The following is a 13389-nucleotide window of genomic DNA, read 5'->3' as shown; positions in this document are numbered from 1 at the left end:
TAGGCCTAACAAGAGTCTGGCCTAGGGGTCATTCAGAGTTCACAGTCCTTTATCAGCTTCAGTTGGTTTGAACCAGACGAGGTATACCGTCAACTTTCCTTGGCAAGAGCTGTAAGTGGAAAAATTTTCCTTTTACAGTTGGGAACAGAGAAAGCTGTTAGGAAGTTCTTTCAGAAATCCAGGCAGAATAGATAGGGCTCATCCCACAGTGTATCATAGAGGTGATACACCGTGGGGGTGTGTATCACCCATCGGTCATTGGTTGCTTGGGGTGGCTCTAGAGACAGAAAAAGCTGTGGGCGGAGAAGGTTTAGGGAGCAGATTAAGAGTTCATGTGAGTTTAAGATGTCCATAGCTGCAGCAATAGAGACAGTGAGGTCTGGCTGGTGATATAAACTTGAGACTTGAAAAAGAGTATAGGTGATGTTGAACGTCAGGAGACCCATGTGTAGTCAACCAACGAGCCAGTGAGATGGAGCCCTGGGGACTCCAACATATTTCCCCCTCCAAGTCCCAAATTTTAATTCATATATATTTTTATTACAATGAAAGTATTCTTGTAAGCCTCCTCAGATATTTTGTGGGACTATAAACCAATAAAGGGCTTCCCTGGTAGTTCAGTCAGTAAAGAACCCACCTGAAATGGAGGAGATCACCTGAAATACAGGAGACCTGGTTTCAATCCCTGGGTTGGGAATATTCCCTGCAGAAGGCAATGGCAACCCACTCCAGTAATCTTGCCTGGAAAATCCCATGGACAGAGGAGCCTGGTAGGCTACAGTCCATGGAGTCACAAGGGTTGGACATGGCTTAGTGACTAAACCGCCACCACCGTAAACCAATCCATGATCCTTGGAACTTTCACTGAGCTTAATACAGTTTTTTAATTTCTCCAGATTTATTAGATATCATTTTACAAATAAGGAATTTGAGGCCAGAATAGTTGAGTAATTTGCCTAGCCTCATATAACTAATAAAAGCAGGGCTAGGATTTAAGCCTTAAATTCACCTGAGTCCCTTTCAACTCTGCTTCCAATAGTAGTTTATTAATCTGGGTAGACAACAAAGTGAGCAGAAGGTGAAAAGTCCTAACAGTGTGTTGTTCCTTGCATGTATCAATTTGGTGCAATAGTCTTCAAACTTGAGTGTGTCACCCGGTGGCTTGTAAAAACACGGACTGCAGGACCTCAACCCAGAGGCTGATTCCGCATGTCTTGGATGTGATCTGCAATCTACATGTCTAACAAGGTCCCAGGTGATGCTGGTCTGGGGATGATACATGGAGAATCACAGGTTTAGCTGGTTTTCCCTGATTCTGCCAGCTAAATAGCCTGTCTCCACTTGCCAAATGCCCAGGTCTAACTCCCTAAAGGGGATTAGGGAGATCTGTTGCTAATTGGAACTTCAGAAAGGTCCTTGGTGACAGTTCCTTCAGTTTCTTTTCTTTCTTTCCTGTTTATGTGTGCACAGCTTGCAGAATCTTAGTTCCCTGACCAGGGATGAACCTGGGGCCCACTGGTGGTGAAGACTCAGAGTCCTAATCACTGGACTGCCAGGGAATTCCCAGTTCCTTCATTCTCTCCTTCCTAAAGAACATGGCTCTGGGGGGAAAGAGAAGGATGAGGTGATGGCAACTCTGGGTACTCTCCAATACAGTTTACCAAACTGTATGGTCAGTTCTTCTTTTATTATTATTCTCCCAGCAGTCTCAATGCCCTTTCCTGGGAACAAACTTCTATCATCACTGCTCTGGCTCCCAAAGTCCATCAGGCACAGGGAGGTTCGGATATGGTAGGCCCTAAATGCCTACACAGCTATTGGGGTTTGGGGGCTTAAATAACAAGAATACGAGCTTATAAGCACAGTTAGATGCAGAGACCTTTGGAAGAAACTTGTGCAAGAGAAAGGCCCTAAAGCTTAAGCTTCATTAGCTTCATGGCAATCAGCCTCTGATCAAACAGGTCTGTATATGTCTAAGCTCCAATTACAGATATTTGCTTAGTTCCCATGGGGCTCCTGAGCCTCAGGCTAATCAGAGGACTTGGTTGTTTCCTGTGTAAGAGAACCTAAGCATTTAATGGTTGAAGAGGCTTGTCTGCCTTGAAACTGGTAATGGGGGAGGAGTTACAGGCTCCTTGCACATTGAAGGTAAGTTTTGACCCTGCACTCACATACTTATCTTTGAAGTCGATTTCTTCAGTGAGTTGAAAGCCTTCGATCTACAAACATGGAAACGCCCACTTAGAGATGATACTAATTATTCCTATTTAATTACATCAAGAACAAAATTCAATTAAATTCTTACTCTAAAAATCAGAAAAGTAAAATTGCTTTTCAAAATCAGGGTGAAGGCTCTTAAAAAATATAAAGTGCTTGCTTGACAAAGAAGACGACTGCAGAGGGTAGTACTTTTGAGTTTCTTTTGTATAGCTTCTTGAAATTTTATTTTTCCCACGTAGTTTGTTTCAGGACGTATTAGCGGTGGACTCAGCTTTAGTACAACATTCACTCGACAAATCCAGCTCAGCCTAAGTGAACGGCTCTGTAGTTAGGGGAAGTTACTAAAAGAGTTACTAAATTAGGAGTGAGGGGAAGTTACTAATTGATTAAAGAGAAAGTTTGTAGAGAACAGCCACGCCCAAGAAGAACCTTGACCTAGGATGAAAAGGGCCTCTAAGAGGCTCAAATCAGGTGGCTTTCTGATTTGTGCTGGGCCTTGAAGGAAACAGGTGAATAAAATGTATTAAGAATTATTCCAAGTTGGAGAAAGTCAGCCACTGCCACTTTACACACACACACACAGCAAAGGGCTTTCCCACAGCAAACTCGGCACAATCCAAGTGCAGGAGAATTCCACGAAGCGTTCCAGAGTGCTGTATCTTCAAGAGTGCAAAGATGAACAGTGCAGGTCCCCGTCCCCAAGGCAGCGCCACCGGGAAACTGAAACAGGTCCCGGGTATTCTCGAAACGGCTGAGAAGCGGGGGTGTGGCCTGGAAGAGACACTGGAATGGATTTTCCGCGCTAGACTTCGAGGTCCGCGCACTCAGTTCTCTGGAAGGCTCTCGCAATGCAGTACAGGGGATGCAGGCGTTTGTTGCCTGCTTCTCAGCTGCCGCCCTGCCTCCCCCAGCGCCCCGAAACTCCGCCCAGCTCCCGCCCCCGCCCCAGGGCGGCTGCGCGACCAAGCCCCGCCCCCCGTCCCCACGTGATCGCGGTCCCTGCCTCCGCGAAGCGTGGGCCGCCATTACAAGTTCTGGCGGCTGGGCCCCGGCCGGCCTCCCTCCTCCCCCTCCCCGGTGGGGCACCGGTGACAGGTTGGATTTGTGTTGACCCGTCCCGTCTGGCGTTTGGAGCCGTGGGCCTCTGAGAGCAGGACGAGGAGTTCGGACTGAACTCCGGGGCGGACAGACAGACCGGCGGGCTGCTCAGGTGACGGCACGGCGGGGGCGGTGCCCAGGGCCGCGCCCCGCCCCTCGCAGGCCAGCGCCCAGAGCCCGCCGCCAGTGCCCGTTTCCAGTATGGCCGCCCGCCGTGCTTGACCCGCGGCCTCTCCGCTTCGACTCCCCGTGGGCGATGCTGAGGCGGAGGCCGTGACTGACACGCTCGCTCACACGCACGCACGGACCCAGACCCACGTCCGGAGCCCGAGCCCTGGGCCCGGAACCGCTGTCTCCCCCAGGCGCCGCGGCCAGAGCCCGGACCACGGCTCCCGCGCCGCCGCCGCCTAGCCGAGAAGGACCGCGCCGGACCTCGAGCGCGGCGGCCCCGGGCCGGCAGGGATGGGGAAGCGGGCCGGAGGAGGAGCAGCGGGATCCGCCGCCGCTGCCTCCACGTCCGCCGTGGCCGGTCTGGAGCCCGCGGCCGGCCGCGGCGGGGGCCCGCGGAGCGCAGCCGCCGGCCTCCTGGGAGCGCTGCACCTGGTGATGACCCTCGTCGTGGCCGCGGCGCGGGCCGAGAAGGAAGGTGGGTGTCAGCCGGCCGGCATCTCCCGGGCCCGGCCCCGCGCTGTCACCGCGCCCTCGCGGAGGCCGCTGCCGGGCTGCCACCGGGGAGGAAGGGCCGCGGCTCGCGGCTCGGAGGGCGGCCGGGCTCAGGGCTCGGTCCGGCGCGAAGTTGCTCGGTCGAGTCTCGTCCCGAGCCGGGAACTCGCAGTTCGGATGCCAACTCGCGGCTTTGACCGCACGGAGTTGCTCTTGTTCTCCGTGATTCTTTCCCCTCGTCTCACCCCCGTCTTCCCCCTTGTCTCCTGTCACTGCCATTTCAAAACTTCCTGAGTTCTCGTATATTCTTGCCACTTGGCTCACTAGGTAGGAGGGGCATATTTTTAGACTTGATTGTTGTTAATAAGCAAATTTCAGGACACTTTTTTTTTTTGGTTGCGGTTTTAATAACGGCGTGCGAACAGAGCTCACTTTAAATTGTAAAAATAGCGACACTGGGGGACAGCTTGCCAAATTTTACTTTAGATTTGTTTAAACGTTTTCGGAGGAGGAATCTTGTATCTTTAGCTTCCCTCTTAAGTATCGTTTTGCAGTATTGATGATTGTTCAGCTAACAGTTCTCTAATATTTTTTACATGTCTTAAGATACGTAACTGGGTGTCATTGTTTTTAATGTGAAAGACTTTAAAAACCAATGTCAAGTTTCTAGCTTGCGAACCTTTACCTGTAATTTACAATTAAGGGCTAAGTGTTATTTTTTAGGAAACTCTAGTTAGCATTGTATGATTGTAACCACGGTGCTTTTCCGGGGTTAAAAATGGTTTTGTAACCTAGAAGCCCAGATCTGTACTTTCGTTGGCACTACCTGTTTTTTGAACCTGAGGAAATGAGTGACCACAGAGCCTTCATGAAGAAATCACTAAAAGTGAATGGTTTTTAAAAAGCTAAGCGATATTTGTTAGTTTAGCTTTCGTTTCACACTGAACTGCCACTGCAAGGAAAATAAGTTCTTGCCACAGTGAGTTTAGGGTTGACGTTCTACTTCACAACTAAAGTCACTTTTTATTGTTATAGAAGGCAACAGCAAAGCAAAGCAAATTCATGTTAAAGTGCCAGGTGCTTCAGTTTACTGTTTTTTGTTGTTGTTCAAAACGGTGCAATTAACTCTTAAGCAGTTTGTGTTAACATAGGAGGAAGTCATTCAAAGAATTGCTGTCTGTAGAAAGGATTCATCTACAGAGGCAAGATTATTTCTTGAATGAAATATTGCTGCTTTAGGACTAGTCAGGCCTGGGGTTGTCACAGTTCATCTTTGGTTACAGATCTGCAGTTGATTGGTTCTCGTGTGGCCATTGGCACCCAGCACAGCCTGGCATGTAGTTGGTGTGTCCAGTAAAACTGCAATGGTCCAATAAGTTAAGGTCTCCTTGAATTTGAAGTAGTGCTTGGCAGGTGTCCTGGTTTTTGTCTTCCTTGGATTACCTTGCACAGTGCCAGGCACACAATAGGCATTTAACATTTGTTTGAGGAAGTAATTATATTCATGGGTCATTAACACAGGGATCTAAAATGATTGAAAAACGTTAAGTTTTTCAGTAAAACATCCAGTAAAACATTAAGTTTGTATTGTTCTTCTGCTTATTTTTCCAGCAGCCATTTTTTATGCTAATTCTTGGTGTATACTTAAGAAAAATCCTTTGTTTGAGAAATGTCAGACTAATTTATATTTGCGAATTTCCCTTTTGTATGGTTTTTAAGTTTTAGTACATCTCTCTAATACCCATAAATGTAAGGGTCAGGGGAGGAGAATTGGGGCCCCGGTGTACAAGAATGAAAAGATGGGGTTGAATCAGCCAGTGGTCCTGAGAATCAGACACCTTTTGTGGCCTGTGTTGTGTCTATATGAACAATTTGAACAGAGAAATTAGCTATTGAAGATAATTGACATATCTTCTGCCCATCATCAATGGATCTGATTCTGATCAAATATTCCAGGAAGAAAGCTCCAAAATTGACCAGTGCTTTCAGTCCCCTTGGTGATCAAATTCTAATAGTTTCTGTTTGAGTAAATAGGAGAAGTGAGATTGATTTTCTTACATGAATGTGATACCGCAAGTTTGGCCCCGTTTGCCCCCCAAAGGGTGCTGTTTTGAGTTTTTTCTCAGCAAATCTGAGCAGACTTCTGAAGGCAGCTGAATTCACTCTGTCCATTTACATCCTGAGGATTTTTGGTGTGGTTTTATTTTGGTAGTATAAACTACCTTAACTTTTGAAGCTAAGACTTACCTGCAATTTTAATGATGGTTCTCTGGGTATCTCGTATGTTAGTATATTTCTATTGCAGCCGAATTTCACTGGAAAATCTTCGAAACTAAGTAAAACTCATCATCTTCTAGAGAAAAGCAGCAGAAATTCCTAGATTACCTAATGCAGATTTCATGTTTGGACCAGGTGTTGTTAATTTTAAGTCAGACGCATGAGGCAACCTTTGTCTTAACATCCTGTATGTCTTCAGTTCAGTTCAGTCACACAATCATGTCCGGCTCTTTGTGACCCCATGGACTGCAGCATGCCAGGCTTCCCTGTCCATCACCAACTCCCGGAGCTTACTCAAACTCACGTCCGTTGAGTCGGTGATGCCATCCAACCATCTCATGCTCTGTTGTTCCCTTCTCCTCCCGCCTTCAGTCTTTCCCAGCATCAGCATCAGGGGTCTATTCCAGAGAGTCAGTTCTTCGCATCAGGTGTCCAAAGTATTGGAGCTTCAGCATCAGTCCTTCCAATGAATATTTAGGACTGATTTTCTTTAGGATTGACTGGTTGGATCTCTTTGCAGTCCAAGAGACTCAAGAGTCTTCTCCCATACCACTGTTCAAAAGCATCAGTTCTTCGGCTCTCCGCTTTCCTATATGTCTTAACACTGCTATATCTTAACATCTGTCTTCACTGATCTATGAGGGTGTGTTTCACTAGTCTAGAGAAAAGGGGACCTTTGAGGATGTTTTGACTGTGCTCTGTAGTTTGTAAGGACTTTGAAAGAGTTGTCCAGGGTAGAAGTTACTGTAATTATTACAACTTAATTGGTTGTTTTGGATTGCTGGCAGTTTTCCTTGAAGCTAAGATCTAGATATTCAGAAGAGTGAAAATAGGGGGATGGTGTAGTGAAAATATATTAAAAATATAGTGAAAATATGTGTGTATATGGTAAACGTCTAACATTTAGTAGTATTTTTATTTGTAAGTGTGCCCATTCATTATTACCAACAAATAAAAGCTTTTTAAAAAAGCATCATGCATGCAAAGTCACCTCAGTTGTGTTTGACTCTTTGTGGCGCTATAGACTGTAGCCCTCCAGGCTCCTGTGTCCTTGGGATTTCCCAGGCAAGAATACTGGAGTGGGTTGCCATGCCCTCCTCAAAAAAGCATCATATATCATCTATAATATAGTTTCATTGTGAAATGTGTTTGTGGGGCATGGTTGTCTTTTAATTTTTTATAAATATCGAGGTACATTTTATGTATCTAGTAAAGATGAAGTTGGGTAAGTTTTCAGGAATGTGATTGTTTTAATCTGTAACAATTTCACATGTTATTATCACTAGTGATTTATGGCAGGGTGAAGTTTGATAGTCTTTCTTAGGACTTTTAAGTTTGTCTACCAGATACTTTTGTTTCATGCACAAATTTTTGTTTGAAGCTGTGTTTGTGACAGAAGTGCAGGAGGAGGGTACAAAAGTGTTCTGTCTCCAAAGCATATGAACAGAAAGTGCTTAGGAATAAAAGCAGGAAGAAAAGAGATTAAAAACCTAATTTGGTGAGTTTTTTTATTTTAGATGGTAGATTGATCAGGAGTGGTATTTACTTTCTTCTTATTGAATTTTTACTTTATAATATAAATGTGTTTTTTAAGAGTGATTTTCTAAAGAGTGAGATGTTTTCATTCTTTGCATGAGAGTAGAGTGATTACTTTTTAATTTAGAGCCTAGTAAGTAGAATATTCATTCATGTTGTTATTTAGTCGCTGAGTCTTGTCTGACTCTTTTGCGACCCTATGGACTGTAGCCCACCAGGTTCCCCTGTCCATGGGATTTCTCAGCTAAGAATAGTGGAATGGGTTCCCATTTCCTTCACCAGGGGATCTTCTCCACCCAGGGATCAAACCCAGGTCTCCTACATTGTCAGGAGGATTCTTTATGACTGGGCCACCTGGGAAGCCCATACTCATTCATAGTGCTCCATTAAGGAACTTCTGTCGCTTGCTTTTTACTAAAAGCTGTTAATTACTGCCCAGATCTGCACCGGGCAGCAGTGAAATGCTGTTCTTGAAAGCAGTGTGCTCCCTCTTTCTCTTGCTGAGGACTGTTTTCCTCCTCTTTGTAATCCTCGCCACCATCCTCAGAGATCCATGCCCCCCCAAAATCAACTTTGGGGGAGTAGGTGTAAAATCATTAATTTGTTATCATCCAGAGTAGAGTCATAAGCCAAGCTACTCTTGGAGAAAAATGAAATCATTGCCAGGTGTTGATATTTTATAAGTTCTCCTTCATCTGCCTGTGGCTTGAGCTCTCTGATTGGCCCGTCAGTGGGAGATGCCTTTTTTCTCTGGCTGAGTTTTTCCTTATCTGTGGTAAGCAGCATTGGGCACTGTCGATAGCTTCTTCTTGGAACTTCTCTCCCTTCATTTCTGTGACTTTGTACTTCTTGGTCATCATCCTGCCCCGCTCTCAGTCGCTGCTCTCTGGATGCCCGTTGGCTGTCTTCCCTCTCATGCATGTCTGGCGACCAGCACACACTGCTTGTGTCCAGAGCAGAATTGTCTGATGCCACCTCCAGTTTCCCAGTTTTTATTAACGCCATAATTATTCTGTCTGCCGCGTTGGTCTCGTTTCTGACCATTTACCAAGTGGCATGTTGGAGTGTTAACTTCCTTGGGCAGCTTGCCCACAGCCTCCAGGCTGGGGCACTGCTGGGGGTCCTCACCTCCCAGCTGTCTCCACTTCCCTTCATTCTGCCATCCATTCTCCAAATTTGTATTGTCTTTGTTACTCAGCTGTCATTCATTTTGGTGCTTAATCAGGTACTGCCTCACTGAGCTACCTAAATTCCCTAGGGGGGTCCTTCTTCACCCAGACCAGAATTTCTGTGGGGCAGAACCTCTATCAACATCTGCAGTGTGGACAGGGCGGGCATTTAGTTTTAAACAGAAGTTTGCCTCGAATAACCTCATCCTCCTGTTCTCATATCTGAGTTCTGGACTGAGAGTCCAGAGTACAGGAAACCTGTACTTGAACTTGGATTCAGGTACCATTAGCAGTGCTGCTCTGGTAAGACTTAGAGCGACGCCACGTTATTCTTCCCTACATGTTGCTTTCCCTTGTAACTAAAATGAGTAACATACATTTATCTAAACCATCACTTTTGTTACTTCTGGATTTTAAGATTTTAGATCCTCATAAAACCCCAATTTACATATCATGAAACAGGCACAGGGAAATAAAGGAATGTTTCCAAGGTAACAGAGCCGGTAGGCATTTAAGCTCGGGTTCCTTTGCAGGCCATCTCTTCCTTGAGCCAAGCTAGTCAATCCTAAATGGGTATATAAACTGGTAGGTTTTGTTGTATATCAAGTGGACTTCCCAGTGATCTAGTGGGTAAGCATCCACCTGCCATTGCAGGGGACGGGGTTTAATTCCTGGTCCAGGAAGACCCCACATGCTGAGGGACAGCTAAGCCCATGAGTGACAGCTATTGAGCCTGTGCTCTGGAGGCTGGGAGCTGCGCCTGACTGAAGCCTGTGCACCCAAGAGCTTGTGCTCCCCAACAAGAGAAGCCACTGCGATGAGGAGTCAGTGCTCTGCAATGAAGAGTAGCCCCGGCTCACTTCATCTGAAGTCCTCACACAGCAACAAAGACCAGAGCAGCCCCAAAAATAAAATAAATAAAAATTATTAAAAAAAAAGAACTGTCCTGCCAGTTTGTGCAAAACCAGCATGTTAAGTATTCAAGTGAGGTGCAGTTTAAAAAAAAAAAACAACCATAAACATCCATAACACTTTCTATCAACTTCTCAACCATTAAAATGATCATAGGCCATTTGGATTGTGCATATTCTTAAAAATGCACAGGGAAGACCCATGAATGAGTAATCCGTGTAACATGCATTCGATATTGGAAGCCACTGACTCGACTCTTTGCTCTTGATATTTTGGTACTTGGTATATTGCTTAGGTTAAAATTAACATTGCATATGGGACTTCCCTGGTTAAGACTTCGCCTTCCAACACAGGGGTCATGGGTTAGATCCCACTTGCCTTTCAGCCAAAAAACCAAAACATAAAATAGAAGCAGTATTGTAGCAACTTCAGTAAAGACTTTAAAATTGGTCCACGTTAAAAAAAAAATCTTCTAAAAAAATGACATTGCCTTCTGTGAATTCACATACTCCTTAGTTCTAGATTGGTATGCTGCTGCTGCTAAGTCGCTTCAGTCGTGTCCGACTCTGTGTGACCCCATCCCTGGGATCCTCCAGGCAAGAACACTGGAGTGGGTTGCCATTTCCTTCTCCAGTGTGTGAAAGTGAAAAGTGAAAGTGAAGTCGCTCAGTCATGTCTGACTCTTAGCGACCAGGCTCCCCTGTCCGTGGGATTGGTATGACAAGGTAGTCAAGATGTGTGGATAGTCTCAGAAACTGGACCTGTGTTAAAAGGAAATGGAGATAATCCAGAGGCCAGTAGTGGCATCAGTTTTTGACAATGGTGAAATCTTGTTCAGACTTATTTATTTGACTGCACCAGACCTTAGTTACAGTATGTGAAACCTAATTCCCTGACCAGGGATTGAACCTGGGCCCTCTGTATCGGGACCGTGGAGTCTTAGCCACTGGACCACCAGGAAAGGCCCTCAGACTTCTGTTAGAAGTCTTGGAAGGGACTCCAGAAGTTCATTCCTGGTGCTTTGTTCATTCTGGTGAAGGGATTTTTTGGATTAGGCAATCACTATCATCTGTACTAGATCAGTTTTTCTTTCATTCCTGTGTGATTTCTTTAGAAAGATATTTAGTAAACTATTATTCTTTGCTTGTTTCATTCTGTTGAATATAGCACTTAGAGCAAAGGTTTGAAAAATGTCTAAGGTCTAAGGTGATCCTTGACATTATCTGTCATGATAGAGCATCAGACCCAGTTTCTTTCTTTTTCTATATAATTGTGGTTAAAACAACAACAACACATAAAATTTACCATTCTAACCATTTTAAAGCTCGTAGTTCAGTAATTTTAAGTCAAGTTCACATCAGTGGGCAGTTGGTCTCCAGAACTTTTTCCATCTTGCAAAACTGATACTCTACCCATTAAACAATAACTCTCAGTTTCCCACCCAGCCCCTGGAAGCCACCATTCTACCTTCTGTTTGTTATGAATTTGACTACTCCTGATACCTAGTATCAGTGGAATCATGGAGAATTTGTCTTTTTGTGACTGGCGTAGTTGACTTAGCATCTTGTCTTCAAGGTTCATCGTGTCATAGCATGTGACAGGATATCTTCCCTTTTTAAGGCTGGTTAATCGTGTGTGTGTGTGTGTGTGTGTGTAATTTTTCCGTTTTGTTTATCCATTTATTCATCAATGGACATTGGACTTCAGGGTTGCTTCCACTTCTTGGCTGTTCTGAATAATATTGCTGTGAATAGGTGGGCAAATGTCTGTTTGAGATCCTGCTTTTAATTCTTTTAGGTATATACCCAGAAGTGGGCCTGCTGGATCATATGAGAGTTCTATTTTTAATTTGTTGAACAACTGTCATACTGGTTTCCATTGCAGCAGTGCACAAAGATTTCGTTTCTTCACATCCTCACCAATACTTGTTCTTTTTTGGTAATGGCCATCCTAATGTATATGTGGTAATATCTCATTGTGGTTTTGATTTGCATTTCTGTAATAATTGATATTGAGTAGCTTTTTTTCATGTGCTTGTTGGCCACTTCTATATCTTTTTTGGAGAAATAATTGTTCAAGTCCATTGCCCATCTTCTAATTGGGTTATTTTTGTTGAGTTGTAGGAGTTCTTTATATATTCTGGATATTAATCCTTTTCAGTTAGATGATTTGCAGGTATTTTCTCCTATTTTGTAAGTTGTCTTTTAGGATTGTATTCTTTGATGCACAGAATATTTTTATGTCTGATGTAGTCTTATTTATTTTTGCCTTTGTTGCTTGTGGTTTTGATATCATTTCCAAGAAAACATTGCCAAGTCCAGTGTCATGAAGCTTTTCCCTATAGTATTTTCTTATAGGAGTTTTACAGTTTGAGGTTTTAACATTTTGATATTAATTATGAGTTAGTTTTTGTCCATGATATAAAATAAAGGTCCAGATTCATTGTTTTGCACATGGATGTCCAGTTTTCCCAGCACCGTATGTTGAAGAGACTGTCCTTTCCCTGTTCAGTGGTCTTAAAACCCTTGTTTGAAGATCCTGTGACCATGTACATGAGAGCTGATTCCTGGGTTCTCTGTTCCATCCATTGATATGTTTAGCTCTCTTGTTACTAGTACCAACCACACTGTTTTGATTACTGTAACTGTGTTTTGAAATCAGAAAGTGTGGGACCTTAACCTTTGTTCTTCTCTTTCAAGATTGGCTGTTTGAAAAGAGACACTGATGTATAGAACAGTCTCACGGACTCTGTGGGAGAGGGAGAGGGTGGGAAGATTTGGGAGAATGGCATTGAAACATGTAAAATATCATGTACGAAACGAGATGCCAGTCCAGGTTCGATGCACAATACTGGATGCTTGGGGCTAGTGCACTGGGACGACCCAGAGGGATGGTATGGGGAGGGAGGAGGGTTCAGGATGGGGAACACATGTATACCTGTGGCGGATTCATTTTGATATTTGGCAAAACTAATACAATTATGTAAAGTTTATAAAATAAAAAATAATTAAAAAAGATTGGCTGTTTGGGTTCCTTTGAGATCCCATATGGATTTTAGGATGGATTTTTCTATTTATGCAAAAAATGCTGTTGTGGTTTTGGTAGGTTTGCATTGAACCTGTAGATTGCTTTGTGTAATACTGGTACCTTAACAGTATTACATCTTGGAGTTGTGATCATGGGATAATCGTCCCACCTTTTTGTGTCCTATTCATTTCCTTTCAGCAGTGCTTTGTAGTTTTTGGTGTACAAGTCTTTCACCCTCTTAGTTATTGGATTTATTCCCAGGTGTTTCATTCTTTTTGATGCTGCTCTAAATCAGAGTGCATTGTATGATTAAGAATTGTGAACTTCTAGTTTTTGATAAAAAGAACTATGCTCTGCTTTTGAGACATAACTTCTGCATGCTTAAGTTATTTCCTTAGATTACTTGCCCATAAAATGAAATATATTTTAAGCTCTCTCAAGTTTTAACAATTTGTGGCTATGTTTTTAATCAGTTATGATTATAAAA

At 43.9% G+C, this 13389-nt stretch overlaps 1 protein-coding gene across 3 annotated transcripts in view; it reads left to right on the top strand.

The window, feature by feature from the left end:
* The first annotated feature begins 3510 nt into the window (after positions 1 to 3510).
* Positions 3511 to 13389, top strand: part of TMEM131 (transmembrane protein 131) — a 185738-nt gene continuing 175859 nt past the window's right edge. For all 3 annotated transcript variants that reach the window (XM_002691141.7, XM_059891637.1, XM_059891636.1), the window contains exon 1: positions 3511 to 3964. In XM_002691141.7, coding sequence (XP_002691187.1) covers positions 3781 to 3964 — 184 coding nt within the window. In that variant the 5' untranslated portion in view covers positions 3511 to 3780. The remainder of the gene's footprint in view (positions 3965 to 13389) is intronic.

The sequence above is a fragment of the Bos taurus genome, chromosome 11, assembly GCF_002263795.3.
Source record: "Bos taurus isolate L1 Dominette 01449 registration number 42190680 breed Hereford chromosome 11, ARS-UCD2.0, whole genome shotgun sequence".
In the NCBI taxonomy this organism is placed as follows: domain Eukaryota; kingdom Metazoa; phylum Chordata; class Mammalia; order Artiodactyla; family Bovidae; genus Bos; species Bos taurus.
Note: the sequence above shows the minus strand (reverse complement) of the source record. Positions and strands in the feature narration are given on the sequence as shown.